At 40.8% G+C, this 18223-nt stretch overlaps 1 protein-coding gene across 2 annotated transcripts in view; it reads left to right on the forward strand.

Annotated features, from left to right (window-relative positions):
* Positions 1 to 18223, forward strand: part of CERS3 (ceramide synthase 3) — a 49361-nt gene that overhangs the window by 13333 nt on the left and 17805 nt on the right. For both annotated transcript variants that reach the window (XM_065847321.2, XM_071813991.1), the window contains exons 2-10: positions 3752 to 3934; positions 5518 to 5635; positions 8030 to 8148; positions 11812 to 11869; positions 12763 to 12813; positions 13989 to 14081; positions 14363 to 14491; positions 16227 to 16333; positions 17742 to 17898. In XM_065847321.2, the coding sequence (XP_065703393.1) occupies positions 3753 to 3934; positions 5518 to 5635; positions 8030 to 8148; positions 11812 to 11869; positions 12763 to 12813; positions 13989 to 14081; positions 14363 to 14491; positions 16227 to 16333; positions 17742 to 17898 (1014 nt within the window). In that variant the 5' untranslated portion in view covers position 3752. The remainder of the gene's footprint in view (positions 1 to 3751; positions 3935 to 5517; positions 5636 to 8029; positions 8149 to 11811; positions 11870 to 12762; positions 12814 to 13988; positions 14082 to 14362; positions 14492 to 16226; positions 16334 to 17741; positions 17899 to 18223) is intronic.

Raw genomic sequence — 18223 nt, forward strand, 5'->3', positions numbered from 1 at the left:
ATAGACAATATAATTCAAAATACATGCAAATACGTGAGGTTGGTCTACATGTAATATGCTAGAACAATAGCCCTTGTGAGGAAAACCCCTTTTTTTCCCCAGAAAAAGTAGCATGCAAGCAATAATGGGAAATTTTCTTTCCTCTGGCACTGGGAATGTGGCTTTAACCTGATGTGGCCTGAAAGCAGAGTTTGCTCTCTCTGGCCATTCTGTTTCTGCCTGGTGAATTGACCCAGATGTGGGGTTAAGGGCTTTGAGAAGTCCCTCAGCCACAATTGTCCCAGGCAGCTGGTAATTGGAAGGAGCAGAGATGAGCAAATGGCAGCTCTGGTTTTTCTAAGAGACGAAGGACCTGTGTGCTTTCTGTCTGTCTCCTCCGTCCTCTAGCCTCTTCTTTCATGGTTTACATAGTCTTTGTTTAGGATTCAAAGTAAATAATTTAGAATGAAGTGGTCAAGTCACAATGTGGAGAAAGCTGGTAATGAGGATTAGCATTTGGGACTGTGGTTGCTGTAGATATGGTGAGTAAACCACAGAGCTGGATTGTTTCTATCTGTGGTGCTGTGGGACTATTGAAAGAACCAGTTTGGCAGAGGGGATGGGAAAATAGATGGGTTCATCTTTAAGAGTGTAATTGGGTTCTGATACTAATTTTAGTTGCAGTTTCATTTCTCAGGACATTCTATGATTCTAGGAAGTAACAAGTACATATTTGTGGAGAAGGAGATGATAAATAAAGCTATTTATTCCTGGTTAGATGGCTTTGACTGGTGCTTCCTGAGATGGAGATTTGTCAGGTGGCAGCTTCCTTTTCATACAGAAAACCATACAAAGTACGTGAGGGTTTCATGAGAGATTTCTCAGCAAGCTGAAAGGGCCACAGCTTGTTTGCAGCACAGGAGAGGAGAACCCTGCTTGTATATGATGTATGCCTCAAAGCAGTGTTTATGGAGTTCCTATATGTTTCAGGATCTCTATGATTTAAGGAGGGATAAAACTACTTAAGCACACAGCCACAGCTGTCAGCTGTTAAAGAGCAAAGAGGGCACAAAGAGATACTAAAATGCTCAGGTCCCTGCTGCCCAGGTGTGTTTGGAAGCACTTCCTCACCTTCCAGGTGCTCCAGGCACATCATGATGAGAACCTGAAGGAGACAGGAAAACAGCCCAACTGCTTAAGCACATGCTATTAGGAAGATGGAAATCTTCAAGCCTGCCCAGGGAATGGCCTGATTTGCTGAGGTGAAAACATAGGTTGAATGTAGGGTGAACATCCTGTTTAAGGCTAATGAAATGTAAGAATAGGCTGCAGACGTGGAAATCTCATCAACAGTTTTCGAAGAGTTACTTAGAGAACATTCATCAGGATGGTCAAATCCCCTGTGTGCCAGGCAAGACCTGGTACAAGTACAGGGGACTACAGAAGAAAGTTTCAGAGAACCCACCTTTCTATGACTCTATTTGGTGTTTGTGGGGAAGGATTTCCACTGAAATCGGACCTCAAATCCCAGAAATCCCTTAAATTTTAAGATTAAACCTGTGCTTATGAGCTTAGTTTAATGGAGATATATTAACTAGCTTAAGCCCTGAAAAAGTGATCATATGGTGAGGCATCCCCATGTGGAAGGAAAACAAGAATTAGCGAGATCTGAAAAATCCAATATGAAAATGTGCACTACTGGGTTTTCCAAGAGTTTAAGTGTTTTGGGTGCCTATTCAGTCACAACCTGTCTTGCTATAATCCAACTGTTAGGGCTCTTTCCACTGTGTTGTAATAGACTGACCTATTTTTATTACAGTTAGTTTGTGATAGTTTGCAGTACACAATCTAGTTTAAAAATATATTGGGAAGCAGAACTGTGTAATGAGTCTCTGCCTTGGTCTAGGGCAGTTTGCCTGCAAGCCTTTCTGTCTGACCTAAAATGTCGTGTTTCAAAGCCCTGCTTCATTATCATGGCGCCTGGTAGCTGTAGTTAAGGGTCTGTTAGCAGCCCCGTTATAAATCCCTACTTCCAGGAGTTTATAATTCAGCAGTAAAAAAATTGCTCTAGGCTGAAAGTTGGCATATAAAGTCTCAGCACAGGAACAATTGTGATTTCTCCCTCCTTTATTTTTGCCTTTGCTTATACACACACAATTCATTCAGCAGGTTTTTACTGTCCCCTTTCGGCATTTAAAAAGATTAAGTGGCTGGGTTATTAATATTTCAATACTGGCTACCGTGCCTGGTCAGTAAATGGATTCACAGTGTCTGTTAATCCAGCTCTGCTTGATGGAGACAAGTTGTTTCATAAACCTGCTGCAAGGCTTGAGCTTAGTCAGAACAGCCCAGTGTGCGTCATAGAACCATGGAATGGGTTGGAAGGGATCTTAAAGATCATCCAGTTCCAACCACCTTCCACCAGACCAGGTTGTTCAAAGCCCCATCCAACCCGGCCTTGAACACTACCAGGGACAGGGCATCCACAGCTTCTCTGTCTCAGCACCTCGTCCTATACAAATGTGTCCCTGTGAGATCTTCAGAGGGGATGGCAGATCCCATGAGGAGACTTGGCTGAAATCCTCCCAGCTCAGCTGTTTCCTCATCAAAACTATGACTCAGTGAAATCAGCTCTTTCTTCATTTTTTACTCAGGTTTACAGGACATTTTAGAATGGAAAGAGTTACTTAAATTTATCATTCCTAAAAATTATAGAAAAAAGTACTTATTTCAGCCTTATGGAAAACATCATAGTAAGTTATGGGTTTAATCTATTTTAGGATGTTTTAATAGGATATATAGCATATCTGTACTGTAAAGTCTTTACAACTAAATGAGGGATAACAGAAATTTTTAAATATATAATGCAGAATGCAAAGCTTGAAAATTAGACTTCTAAAAGAATGAAATTATTTAGTTTAAGTGTTTTTTTGGTTGGTTGGGGTTGTCGTCAAGAACTGATTTTAGGCATTTTGTTCTGATCTAGGATTTGGTCACAGTTAAATAATTTCTTGCAAATCCCCAAGCTTGCTGTGCACTGTAATTTTTATACTTAGCCCTGTGCACTGGTGTTTGCAAAATCGCGATCAAGGCGTATATTGCCATTAGCTATTATCAACAGTAATTCAGTAGCAAAGTGTCTTCATTATTACAGAACTGAGTCACCCCCTGGACTTTCTCATTTCTTTTTCCACCCTTTCACCCACTTACGTGTGATTTACGAAAGCAGACTAAGTAAGATCAGTTCTCTGTACTATCATTTGAGAATTGCTACAATAGAATATAAATTATTATTGTAAAAGATTTGATCAGGTACTAAACAATCTGGTGTGAATGACTGAAGTGAGACAGCAGATTAACACACTGTTCCACCTTGCAGATGTCAAAGGCTTGGCACTGATTTATACCAGCTCAAAATTTATTTTATCTTCTGATGGATTACAGTTTCACCTGTGTGTTCTAAACCGAGGGGTTTTCAACTTGTTGTAACTGACTTTTTTCCTTTTTTTATTCTGAGAAAACTGACACAATTTCACACTTGACTGACCAGGTCTGTTCGCTGTAGATTTACCTGGTGCAGGCTCTGCAGTGTCTCTGCTAGACAGCAGATTCTTCTGGGCCTCATCTGCTATTTCCTTGTACCTTAATTTTAGGAAATGTCCTGCCAGCTGGGATCCACTGTTCTATGCAACAAGGTTTAATACGTTTTATTTCATGCGTTTTCTTTTTAATACATCAGGGATAGTTTTTAATTCTCTCTTTATTCGCTTAGCATGGCACACATATTGAAGACACTCAACAGCTGGTTCTGGTGGGAAAATATCTGGATGCCTATTAATTGCACATGGGCAGATTTTGTAGACCGTGATGGACTTGTCTTCCCAAAACCACAACAATTATATGCCACAATACCATATGCTTTTGTATTGCTGTTTATCCGATTCTTCAGTGAAAGGTAAGAAATATAAACGCAATTTTATACTAATGTTTATCTTCATTAATGCTAAAAATGTTTGAAAAATATGTTTTTAGATCAATGTTCTTTCTGTGTTTATAAAAGAAGATTAGTTGGTGGTTGACTAGAAAGATCTAGTCCAGATAATATGGCAGGTGAAAAACTGGGAAATATTTTCACTCTGAGGAACGTGCGGCTGTGGTCCCACGTAGAAGGAAAATATCTCTTATCTAGCTTTTCTAGAGCAGCGTTTAGATAACTCTTCTCTTTTCACTAGAGATAAAACTAATCCAAACCCATCTGGGTTTCCTTTTACTTTTTCCTCTTTGGTGGAGAGGCAGATGTATTTGTCCGCCAAACCAAATCTTCTCCTTTCATTTGATCCTTCTCCAGAACGTTTGTGTGAGGCCGATAGATCCCGGGTGTCTTGCTGTAGCAAAACTAAACAGACTGGAGGGATCTCGAGCTCACACGTGAACATTTTATGCAGATCTAGTAATGCTGATTCCTTTTTTTCCCCTCACTTTGGCACTGAAGGTGAATTGCTCCTGCAGCTGGAATCTTATGGGACAGGCAGAGGTTGACTCCACAGAAGAAATCTACAAATGAATTAAGATTTGCACTGCTTTGACTTATTTATTCTTCTTTTTTTTGCTTGACTTTCTTTTTTTTGCTCTGAAGAATGTGATTAGTAGGTTTTTATGATTATTTCAGGCTAGAATGAGGAAATTTGGGATGTCGTAAGTTGGATAGACTTAAAACAGAGCCAGATAAGATCATTCGTGTTAAGAGATCAAAAGTAATTTGGATCATATGTTTATAACCATTTACAGTGTCTCCTGAGTAAATACTTGCCCAACTGTGTCTCACTATTGGAAATTGCTTGTGTGAATAATTAGCCCACACATCTGGCCTGCGGTGAATCTGCCCATGAATGAGGAGAAGTGACCGCTGTGATGAGTATTGAGGAATCAATTGCTGATATCAGCAGGAGCAAGGGATTTTTTTCTTCAGTAAAGCCTACCCAAGTAGAAGAGCGAAGCATTTACCGTGCTCTGCAGCAATTTGTATTGGAAAATGGAAGAGAAAGAGAAGCCTTTAGTCTGTGGGGGAGTTTCTGTGCGCCACAAGCTACAGACCATGAGGACAATCCAGTGTCTTGGGCAGTGGTGGAGCAATGGGCTAACTGACCATCTGCCTCTGAAAGTATCACAGGAACAATCTTTTGAACCGCATCGGGAGAGCATCTGTTGTTGTTTCACTCTCCCTTAACTGTTGCTTAACTCCAATATGCCCCCGAAAAACACAAGGACGCGAAAAATCAGGTTCTTTCCTCTAATTTTGTAGCATTTCGCAAACACAAACTTCAGTCCGTGGGTCTGCTTTTTTGCGTAACTGATAATATGCTGTGGTTCTCCCTTGGGATTAGCTAGAGGGAGATTTGTTTTTCTCACAGTGCACTGTTGTATTTTATGACAGATCAAATTGCTTCAGACTGATTTTCTTCATATCCTGGCATGAGAAGAGCCAAGGTCTTGTAACTGTGCTGTATTTTTAAAGTTTTTCACGCTATGTCTTTTCAGATACGTTGCTATACCTCTAGCAAAGGCCTTAGGTATAAAGAATGTAAGACGTGTGAAGCCACAGCCTAATCCTGTTTTAGAGAGTTATTTCCGGGAGTGCTCAAAACATCCATCCCAAGTAAGGATTCTCATTCTTTTAAACAGGTTTTGGTTTTGGAAAATCCCAAGTCTTACTGTTTCAATCAGCTATCAGCAATGACATCATGGGATGAGTTCCAGCTGATTGACAGATGACTTAATTTATTTGGGTTTTTGTTGCTGTTCTGCTGACAAGGGTGTATGGCATCCAAAACCGAAAATATGTTTAAGATGTTTAATTTTCTAGCATGCTGTTCTAGGTTAGGCTGTTAATAACGTTTCCACTGAAGATCAGTGTTCCATCTTTAACTCATTCTGCCTGGAGAAAACATCAGCTGACATCTGTTACTGGAAAGTGGTATCATGTTTATTGCAAGCAATAATATTGGAACGCTGGCATGGAAGCCTTTTGATCCGTTATATTGCTGCATACTTAACCCTGGCTTATGTGAGAAAGAAAAGCAATCTTTCTGTTGCCTTGCTGTTTGTTTTTAAAATTGAACAAGAAAAAAAATAATAACCAATGTTTGCCATCTCAAAAAGGCAACTTTATGGGAAACAGGTACTTTGCTGTGAATGCAGCCTCAGAAAGTTCACTTAACTACAGTTACCAAACAATTGCAGTGTTCCTACACTGGTTTTTGAAAAGAAATATGTGCTGTCTTGTAATGAGGGATATTGATAATTACTGATGCATGAAACTTCACTTTTTGATCCCTAACTCTGCTATTTTCTTACTGTGTCTTTTGCCTGATGTCATCAGGAATAGATGTATTTGTGTTCACATATGAGCTCTTCTCTATCTGGGCAAGTATCCTGATCTCTGTGTTTCATACCTTCCTTCTGCATGAGTACAGTTTGATTAATCTCTGAAAGGAAGCACAGCATTTTTATACTCCTGAGGACACAGGAAATATTCAGGCTGCTTCCTTTAGGTGTCCAGCTTGGGGACCAGTCCTGGCTGGTGAAATGTGGGCTCCTGGGCTCTGTTGTCAAAGCGAAGTGACTATTCCTGTGTGGCAGGCAGGAGCTCCCCAGCCAGCCGGACGGGCTGGACACAGAGGCTGTTTGCACCCCTGCCCTCCCAGCAGCCGAGCTGCCTTCGCTCCCATGCCAGAGCTTTCTCCAAGGGGTGAGACCAACTGAACTGGACTTACCTTGGGTGGAGGCAGCAAGAGTGCTACCCATATTTGCATACCAGCCCTGCGGGGAAGGAGCTTCCCCAGGGATGAGTGGAATGCTGCTGTCTTTCCTGCAGCAGCCCCAGGAGAGGTCATAGAATCATAAAATGTCCTGAGCTGGAAGGGCCCCACAAGGATCATTGAGTCCAAGCCCTCTCCCTGCACAGGACAATCCCACAGTTCACACTGTGTGTCTGGGGACATTGTCTGGTCTCTGCTTGAACACCGTCAGGCTTGGGGCCGTGACACCTCCCTGGGGAGCCTGTTCCAGTGTCCACCACCCTCTGAGTGAAGAACCTTTTCCTAATGTCCAACCCGAACCTCTCCTGGCACATTTTCCTGCCATTCCCTTGGGTTCTGTGACTGGTCACCAAGGAGTTCAGCGCCTTCCCTTCCTCCTCCCCTTGTGAGGAAGCTGTAACCGCGATGAGGTCTCCTCTGCATCTCCTCTTCTCCAGGCTGAACAAACCAAGTGACTTTAGCCATTCCTCATAGAACTTCCTCTCCAAACCCTTCACACATCTTCACGCTTTGGCACGGAGGAGAGGGAAGAAGCCTACAGGCTGCTGCACGTGGGGCATGGAGCACCGAGAAATGGAAGATTCACCCTGCCTTGTTCTTAGCACACCGCTAGTGTGGCTGCACCTTCAGAACATGCATAAGGCAGAGACCTGACCCTTGCACTCGAATGTCTGGATGCACTTCTAGGCACCACTCTAGTCATAATTGATTTTTAGGTGTCAAAAGGCAGTCTGGATTTTGCTCAGTAAGATTAACTGACTTGCCCTGTACCACAGTACATTGGATTTGAGAACAGAGCTCAGGTCACCTTAATTCTAGGCCCACATCTCACCTGTGAGACTCAATTATCATCTAATAGTTATAGTTGCAGAAGATATTAGATACAAGGTCCACATGTGTTGATTCATGGCACCAGCCCAACCTCTTGTTTAGCAGTAGAAGTTGCATCTTTGAAACTATCTGAGGCCACCAGAAAGACAATAGCACAGTTTGTGGATCTGTATGTTTCATGCCAGCTTTATTTATGTAAATTACTGTCTTGAAAATCCAGGGTTTCTGTGAACATCACTCAAACTGGGAAGCCTGCAAGATAAACTGCCATAGACAGTTAATGTTAGTCATATTTTTAGATTAAGACCTTACAATCACGGAAAGCCAATCTGTGAACTACAAAATAAGTGAAAATGACATTGGAGTATACCTTGTTTCTAACATTATTCCATTTTTTGCAGTCAGAGATTCAAGGCCTTGCCAAAAAGTGCAATTGTACAGTCCGTTTGGTGGAAAAGTGGTTTAGGAGACGGCGAAACCTTGAGATCCCAACAGTGCTTCGGAAATTCCAGGAAGCTTTGTAAGAAAAGACAATGCTTTTGATTATTATGGATTTTACTCTTTTGAAGAAAAACAATTGAGGTCCTTAGGTACTCTTTTGGGGGGACTAATTAAGAGAAAGCTGGGTCTGTCTGATCAGGGTTTTGGTTTGTGCATACACAAACAATTTGCAAGGATCTGGTAGCATTTCTCCAAATGGTGTGACTTTAAAAGATTAGGTTAACAATTTGTCCTGAAAAAAAAAAAAATCTCAAAAATATTTTACAGTTTTCTTCATTGTGTAATAATGGATTTATTTGTGGGCTCCTGCTACCTGGTGCTTAATGAAAACATGCAGAAAAGAGGAAAATATTTTTTCCATCTGCCAGTAATCATAGGGGAGCACAAATGTTTTCTCAGTCTTGTGTATGAACGTACCCATGCTGTCATTTTTGGGATGCTATTTTGTGTACAGAGCCAGTTCAAGAGCAGGAATCACGGCATCCTACTGAAACGAGAAGTGTCACAGCTTGAACATGGGGTACTGCGTAAAATGTGAGCTCAAATACGTCGATGAGTGACAATAATGAACACGTAAAAAGTTTGAAACCTCCTGCGTATGATTGAAAACTAGAAAAGCATTAGAGAGTCTGATTTTTCACAAATGCGTGAGAACTTCCCCATACCCAAACATTTTAGTATTTAACTATTCCAGTGTTATCCAAAATCTCATACAAATTGCAAATCCCCAAATGGACATGGCTTTACTTACAGAGCTCGTTCCTTTTGGATACTGAAATTACTTGCACCAGTGTAAAACACTTTCCTAATGTCTCATGTATTTGAATTTTGACTAGCATACACATTGGCAAAAATTCACATGATTATAATATTTAACCCCTTTTAGTGTATATTAGCTTAAGGAGTAGGGGTTAAAAGTACAGCTACAAAGTTCAAAGCTGAGTACTTTATCAAGATTATTTTCAGTGTGAATCAATATGATAACAATTTGATGTTCTCTGTTGGGCATAAATCCAGTTGATAGACAGATGTTTTGTTCTGAAGCCTGAATTGAGTAAACTGTCCTGTCAAACTGACATCCATGGTTTATTTCTGCTGTTGTTTTGTGGATCAGTTAACTTTGTTTTACAAGTGACAATCAATTTTCCCACTATTGATGAAAGACCTACCTGCTGTTGGTGCACATCTCAAATAATAACCAGCCACAGGCTGAAATTAAAACTTGGCAGCTTGAGTGAGAATGAAGCAAACAAGGTTTCTCTTGTGCAATTTTGTGAACCTTGTTCTGCTCTTTGTCAGTGAATTTAATTTGATATAATTCTCAAGACAACAAATGAGGAACAGGGTTATTCCATGTTAACAGTCGGTGTTACGAGCATTATGAAATTTTTGAAAGCGTGAGATGTCCGGGCTCATTTTTCTGAATCACAGGAAAAATCCGATGAGCGAGATCTAAACCATACTTAAGCTATTAATGCTCTCAGTTAAGCAACACTGGAGTTTGGAAAGCCCTTTGCATGAAACCTTCTCTGCCTTAAGAGACTTACCAGCCTTCAACTTCACCTACTAAATTCTTTTTTGTTAGACTCAACTGAAGAGAAAAGAAAGAGAAGAGAAAATTCTTGAAGTTAAATAAGAAAATTCCTCTGCACCGCCGTTGTTTGGTGTTCTCTCTGGTGGCCAGGTTCAGAGCTTAAAAAGCACTCGTTGGGTAAAATTTGGTGAATTCGGATAAGTTTTACTTTAGGTTTTGTTCACCAAATTCATAACAAGGCTTGGCTAAATGCAAAATGAGGTAGTGCTCTGGCAATCTTGCATGTATCATGAGTTCATCTGAAGCACTGAGTGTTTATTGCGAAGTGTGTTCAATATATATTTGTAGGGCTGGGGACTAATGGCACAGCCTCTGTGCTTTGGATCTGGTTCAGAAAACCGCTCACACTTTACATTCAGCGCAGAATCAGCCCCGCTATATCCATTGTCCCATGGCACAGTGGTGTTTTTCATAGTTATCTCTTGGTTAACTCTGAGCCAGGTATTACTCGTGAGTTCCAACCTCTTCCATTTGCTCTCCTAATTTCCACCATGTACCTTTAAATTTTTCTGCCTGCTTAGTGGGTGTTCTGAAGAATTTTTTTCAAACCACCGAGGAAAGATGATTTAAAGTTGAAAAGTGAAACAATGGTTTATTACCAGTGGCAATTTTATAACTGTTTCCTTGACTTCTTCCGCAGGCATGAGACTTATTATCTTGTCTAATCTCCGCCATTGCACATCCTCATCTCTTGTTTGTTTGTGTTTCTTGTGAAATGCTGGCTCAGACTTTGAATTCATTCTTTCAGCTGTAGTATCAGCCTCCAGGTACCACAGGGCTCAGAAAGGAGGGGCTGCTCTTACCAGAGAGCCTCCCATCATCTTCTCTCATATGGCACTTCATTAATGTTTGCCAAAGACCTCAATCTCTTTTTTTATACATTTCTCAATCCATTAGTACTGCGTTCTTCTTGAGTTTCTCTCTCTTTTTAGCAAATTCAGGATTTCTGGGAGGACATTTGCTGCTCTCCTCCAGGATACCTCTTGTTCTATAAAAGATTCTCACCGGGTTTGGGGCCATGTGCCTGTCTGTGATCTTGACCTTTCTCAGCATGTGAAGTCCTGCAGTGTTTTCCTGCTGAACTTGGCGAGCTGCTCTGGGAAAGGTCAGGCTTGTTCCTGCCAAGGAGAAGCGTGGAAAGGAAGTACTTTTCCATCACCTGTGGAGGTGGGAGTGGGAATGCTCAGGCTGGGCCTCCAGCCGCACCCGTCCCAGGGACAACACCTCCCACGCAGGCTCCAGGGTCATTACCACGCTGATTGCTGGCTCCAAGTCACAGCATCCTCTGACATATATAAGCAAGAGCATAAGTTTGGTTTGCTAAGATACACAGGAACTTTTTTTTTCCCCTTTGTTGACTTACCAGATCAGTGATGAAAACCTGGAAGTTTTTTCTGCCTTGATGGATATCCATTTAAACCACAAAGAAGCTTAGATCAGGCTAAATGCTGGCAAACCTAGTAGAAGATTGAGGTTTGTAGTTAATTCAGATCTCTTTAGTAAGACATAGCATAATCCAGTAGTTGTTGTTAAGGTTTCATAGGGCTCTCCTGTTCTCAACAACTGGTATTAAGAGAGATCAAAAGAAATTAACTCAGCAATTAAAAGAAGTCACTCTTGGTGCTTACAGTGTCTGATCGGATTGAAGAGTACGTGCCATGCAGCTGGAAAACCTTTTGAAGTCAGGGAGCTGGGATCTGTTCTTAGTCTAGTGTGAATATTCTAGAGGGATTGATGGAGCAGGAAACGTTGACGTTATCAAACAGTTTTTAGGGAATTCATTACATTTGCTGTGACTGTTCTCTTGATCAGCTCATGCCTGTCTCGGTAATTACTGCCCTAATCACAATCAAGATATATATATTGTGATAATGTAAAATAATATACTGCTTTAGCAATTGGTCAAAGCATAAGTATTTAAATATTAATAATTCACGTATAGTTAATGTGTGACAACCATTAATATACAGTGGAGGCATGTTTATGGGAAGATTATCTGTGATACACAATTATTTGCAGTAATTCTTGCTCAGGATATCTATAAATATGTAATTCTTTGTTCTCATTTTTTTCATTTTAATTTTGCAGCTGGCGATTTTCATTCTATCTTACGTCCTCCATTGTTGGATTTATATTTCTGTACGATGTAAGTTAATTTTTTGAAGGACTGATATTCTTTTAACAAAATAAAGACTGATTTCTAGAACTTTTTGAAGCCCATTGTAAGACTCGCTGGCTTCAGTGGCTCTTTGGGTTCAGATTTTTGATGTATGTAATCTAGACGGTAGGCTACAATGTGCACTGAGCTTTTACTTAATTTTTAAATTAACTTTTGAACTTTTATGATAAAGTACTTCTTGAGTAATCAGTACTTTTAAGGAGAGTTTTAAGAAGTCCTGCAGGTGGTTTTACAGCCTGCCTTGTTAACACCTATAAATGCATCCCATAGCCATGGTTTTCTCAAAGGAGGCCATAAACTTTTTCTGGCAGTGCTTTTGGGGGTCACAACAATGGTGTATTGCACAGCTATTTATTGAGGGGTTGCTGCTGAGTCAGAAGTTGGGAATAACAGTGGAGAGTGCTGCTTGTAACAAGGTGAGCACTTCCTGGGGTGTCACTGATGCTTCTCCTGAGCAGCAGAACAGTTCTCACCGTGTCTACGTTCATCTGGCTCTTCTCCCCAAACAATGTTTATTGTCATGAACCAGTGATGTGTGTGGCTGGTAAACACAACAAAATCTAATCACTGTGGCAATATATCTTGAGTAATTGCAGTAATAAAACACACACCCACTGCTTTGGATGATGAAATGATGAACTGGAACGTTTCAGGTGTCCTGAAAAGAAACCAGAGAGCTGGGACCAATATAATAAACTAGAGATGTAAGATTGCTTTAGAAATTGGTGGAAAATAGTTACCGAGACTGTAGTATCTTAGCCTTAAAGAGTACTTAGAGAAATTTTAAGTATTTAAGATATTGCATTAAGACAGCTTATTGTTGCTCAGCTGATCAGTCTCTGAATCATCTGTCTTCCCAGAAACCTTGGTTTTACGACATATGGCAGACGTGGGTTGGCTACCCGTTTCAGGTGAGCTTTTTGGCTTTGGGCCATCGGCCCAGGTATTTCCCCGATGGGAAGGGCTAATCCACAGAAGCTCTTCTCCCTCCCAATGGGCACCACCTCGAGAGGTGCGGCACCAAAAAGCCTTTTGCCCTTCCATGGTACCTCCGGGTGGCTGTTGCAGGACTCCCCTGTGATCTGCCCCTGCTGCTGCTCAGCCCTCCAGCCAGACCACTGGGATTTCCACCCATCCCAGGTTACCAGCTGCGCCTGGTAGATTCTATCTGTGTCACGGGTTTCAGTGCCGAACCTTTCAGCTTGCACCAGCGCTGATGATGCTTCAAGGCGCTGCAGAGCAGTGTTACGCCAAGTGCTGTGTGTCTCCCGCGCTCAATTGCTCCGTGATGGGAGTGCTGTGGTGATTTGATTTGGTGCAATGCAAGTCCCTCCTCCAGGGATCTCTACTTAACGCTCTGGTTGTTCCCAAGTGTCACAACGCTCTTATTTCTTCCTAAAATATTTTACTAACAGTCCCATAACAGATGACTCCAAGCAAACTGCCTTCTTGCCCACCTGCCAGAGGTTCTTTTTCACGCCCCACTCCTATTTTTATAAATCTGTGGCCCATCACACTGCTTTCTTATTCTTGTCCTTCTCAGGGGCCAAACACAGAAAGAATTCCCAGCTTCTCTTACTTGTGGGACCTGATGACCACATCTGCTTCCTGCCACCTGGGAAATGATTGAACCAAGGGAGCAGCCAAGCCCAGCATCGAGCCTTAAGCAGATGCATAGGATTTTAGCATAAATAGCTGACATTTTAGTCATGGGATGTGTGAATGTTTAAAATGCTAATTGTTCACCAAGATGGAAGGCTTCATTTATTTGCAGTTGTTTGTAATTAAAGGCAGAAGCACTCTGAGTGGAGTTCTCTGACAAAAACATAGGAAAAAAATATGCTAAAATTTGGAGGTAGGGGAGGAACTGCAGAAACTGAGAGTATGGTCTGAGTAAAGGTTAAAATATTTGGCTCTCAGAACATCCTTCTTAATGAAGCCCAGAACAGGGATTTAACTTAGTTCAGTTTTTTAAGCAAGACTCAGCAGAGGAGCAAAAGAAGTGAGGAAAGGAAAAAAGTAGTAATTTTACTTGGCATTCACTTTTTGCTATTCTCAGAGTTAACTGTGTTTTTCTTTGTTACAGACTGTGCTGCCATCCCAGTATTGGTACTACATGATGGAGATTGGTTTTTACTGGTCTCTCTTATTTACACTCGGGATTGACAACAGAAGGAAGGCAAGTGATGGTGCTTGTTTGTAGCTAGAACCTGTATTTCTGTGAGCTGGAGGGTGGGATTGGGGCAAGTATTTATAAGGAAAAGCACTGTCATGATACTGGATTTGGTGCAGCCACATGAGGGCAGCATCAGTCCATCCCTGGCACACCTGCATATGTCTGTGCTCTGGCTGCCAGGACATCTCTGTGTGTGACAAGTGTGGCTTGTCACCTCATCTGCACAGAGACCCTCAGGGGCTGCACTGACTTGGCTCTACCTTTCTTTCTTCTCTCCTTCACAGGATTTTCTGGCTCACGTTGTTCATCACTTGGCAGCCATTGGGCTGATGAGCGGCTCTTGGTGTGGCAATTACGTGCGTGTTGGAACGCTGGTGATGTTTGTGCACGACACTGCAGATTTCTGGCTTGAGGTAACCCTGATCTCCATCTCTGGTTTTTGTTTTGGCTTTTTTTGTTGATGTTTTTGGAGTTTGTGGTTTTTTTGAGTTTTTCTGTTGTGTTTTTTTTTTTTTTTTTTGATTGTTGCCTGGGTTATGTTCAGTGACACTTGAATCTTTTTGCCACAAGTTTCATATGATCCCTTCCTGTCCACACAGAGACATGGCTTCACAGATTCATAAATTGTAAGATAATAAGAAGCATCTAGATAATCTAAGCTGATAGTCTGTTACAGAATCCATTATGAGAAAAGTGCAGAAGAAAAATCCTTCAGTACAGTGCAGAGAGTGAGAATACAGCTGCCACTGTGGGTTATTCTTGGGTTGCTGTTAAAATTAGACCAAATTGGCTAGCCTGTGAACAGCTTGTCATGATACCAATTCTCAAGCGAATTTTGCAGTCAAAATTTTGGCTACTTCTCCAAAATTCTTAATTTTGTTGTCATTCACACCCCTGTGTTGATTCAAGAGTACATCTACATTATACACATCTGGCTGGAGACACTTAGGCTGTCCCTGAACAAGATATCACAGGTATCTCCTGGCAGAAGAAAGGTTTCTTTCCCTGGGCCGAAGGGGAAATCCCTTCCCTGAACTAAATAAGAATGTTTAGAAACGTTTAAGGTTAGGAAGTGTCTGGTTCTGCACTGTGTGGTCATGGAGACTTACTACTGGGTTTCCTGGAAGACAAGTGCACACTGGATTTCTTTCCATGGAGTTATCCTGGTTTTCTAACACCAAGATTCAGAGAATAGTTTCATCACTTCTTTTGGTGGCAGTGCCAGTGTAAGCAGTGCTTACAGGCTGCTGTCTGTCACTGTCCTGATACTCTGTTGTATTCCCACAACTAATTGTAGGCATTTGGGATTGGCCCAGATTAAACTCGCACATACAGGTTTTGCTGGGTTACTTTTAATGCTGAACTGCTCTGTGGCCCAGGTAGCTGTGCGGCCTTACCAGGAGTTGAGCTGACAACTGGTAGGACAGCACTCAGATGGAAACTGGAGCTGGGTACCAGAGTAACTTAATTCAGCCCTGCTGCTCAAAAGTTCATCAAACTGCTGTTTCAAACTTCACCTTGGTACCTGAAGCTTTGCTCACACTTGAGAACGGCCGTTTCATTCAGTGGTGCCCAGGGTGATTCCTAAATGGAGCATGGAGAGTTGTGCAGGTCAGCTAGAGGAGAAGCAGTAATTATAATCTTTATTAGTGAGACAGAGAACAGTGGAATCTCCAGCACTCGAAAAGGAGAAAACAGCAGCTGAGTTTGGTGCAAAGAAGGGTCAGTAGCACTCATACATCAGAATGTCTGTGTACAAGGGGTCGCTGCCATTCTGAGCATGCAGATATGGCCAGCAGCTTGTCTTGGATTCGGCCTGTTTTGAATCTGGTACAGGAATGAGGGATTATCTCTGTTTTTTAGAGCACATTTTGATTTCGTAAGACTTTTATATTCTGATCAGAGAGCTGCTCTTTTAGGTCTTTGATACTGAGTCCTTTCCTTTGAGATGAAAGGAGAAATATAAACAAATAATCTGTTTTTACGTTGCTTTATTAGGTATCAGTAAAATGATTGGTTTACGTGTCAAACAGCGAGGAAATTTCCTTCCTGCTTAGGTGGAAGATGAGTCTTTGTTTATGAAAATGCAGAAAGGAACTTATCTCAGAGAATATTTGTAATATATTTGATGGTTTTTATTCAATGCAGGCAGCCAAAATGTTTAATTATGCTCACTGGGAGAAAACCTGCAATATGCTCTTTATCATCTTTTCTATCGCATTCTTCATCACAAGAATCATCCTGTTCCCCTTCTGGTAAGTGCTATGTAATGTACTCACAGGCTTTTATTTCATTCCCCTTCCCATTGAGAGGTCAGTATTGGTTGTGATGGAAAAAGGAAAGGAATGGATTGTACTTCAAAGAGCAGAAGCAGAACTTTCGTTATTGTTTGCTACTAAAGATCAGGAAGAACTGTTGACAAAAAACTGTCATTTTCTTTAAAAATTGAATTTAATTAAATAGGGTTTTTTAAATGAACCTCTTGAAAATATTCTAACCTACATAAAGGCTTTTGCATATTACTGATTTTCATAAATTGTAGTTAAATGCTATGAGTGCCTACATTTTTGAGAGGGTTGACCTATTTAAATAGGACAAATCTTTTTCCCATTCATTCCATCTCTCCTGCTGTAGCTGCAAAGTCAGAGTACAGTGTAATTCCTATACAATTGTAGTTAATTTTTGTAGAACCTTCTTTTTGCTACCTAGTTCTTGGGTAGTACCTCACTCACATGAGGAGCATTCAACAAAGTTAAGGGGAACTGATTAATTTACAAAGTCAGTGCAAATAAATCATAACTTGCTAAATACTCAGGTGACTTCAGAGCGCTGTGATTTAACCTGCTTTGGGGTATCCACACGGGTGCTTAGTGTGCTTAATGCTTAACATGTTTAGCTTTTAAAAAGTGTTTAATGTGTTTCACATTCACAATTTCGTTGACTTGCTCTAGTTTGCCTTCACGCCCCTCCCTGCATGTGGACAAACCCTTAGAGACTCAAGCTGGTTAAATTAATAGTTCTAAACGTTGATCAACACAAGGTTTTAATTTCCTGGAGTATTTTCTTACAGAAATGCTGATGTCTCTTTCTTGTTATTTTTTGATTAACTGTACAAGTGATCGCCAATCATTTTGTTTTGCTGAATTTCTCGTTCTTGAGTTTGGAAGCAGAACATGATGAGATTAAAGGAAGAAAGCCCCAAATGATATAGAAGTAGTGAAGTCTCAAGATGGACAAAACATATGTTAATTAACAAAAAGCCCTGTTGTAAAGCCTGTAGGATTTTCTCTGGAGTGTGGATTTCAGATTAGAAAGATTTTTGCATTAAAAAAAGGCACAGACAAGCTCTGTGTTGCATAGTATCTAGACCACACAGAGCTCAAGATTTAGAATAATGGGGTTTTTTTCTCCTAACTTTATTTATAATACTTTCGTGCAAGACTCAAATTTTTCATCTTCTGAAGTCTGTATTTCAGTAGAGATGCATAATCTAGTTAAGACAGGGCTTGTTAATTAATCTGTCATCTTTGCAGAGCTTTTTAATATTTTGTGGAAATACTTAATCAGTTTGGAATGTGAAATTAGAAATAGTTGTAAATAGCATAGAGAAGAAATCTTGTACCATAACAATCACCTTTCTTTTTTGTTTGCTTTTGTTTTTAGGATTCTGCGTGCCACGTTGTATCTGCCTACATACTACTCCACGACTCCTGTCATAGCATATTTTTTTTTCAATGGGCAGCTATTGATCCTTCAAGGCTTGCATTTATATTGGGGTTCCCTAATTTTCAAGATTTTGAAAAGGTTCATTTTCTTAAAGGTAAGCAATTTTGTTTCTCCAAAAAGATGTGTGAAGTATCAAACAGATGATAATACCTCCGATAGATTTACTTGGAATTTTATATTGTTTTCCTGATCTTCATTTTAGAATTTTTGATAGGAATCTACCAAGTATAGAGATGTTCAAATGTGGTTTCTTCCTTTTGTTGTCACACCTAAGGTCGGAGATCAGAATATCAGAGCTTCAGCTAAAACCTTTTTTTGCCTGTATATGGTGATTTGTTCAGATAGCAAATGAGAAATGTGCTCTCCAAAAAACTGAAGCCCGAAGATTGCGCAGAACTCTTTAGAAATTCCTGTGTTCC

Source organism: Patagioenas fasciata, chromosome 12, assembly GCF_037038585.1.
Source record: "Patagioenas fasciata isolate bPatFas1 chromosome 12, bPatFas1.hap1, whole genome shotgun sequence".
In the NCBI taxonomy this organism is placed as follows: domain Eukaryota; kingdom Metazoa; phylum Chordata; class Aves; order Columbiformes; family Columbidae; genus Patagioenas; species Patagioenas fasciata.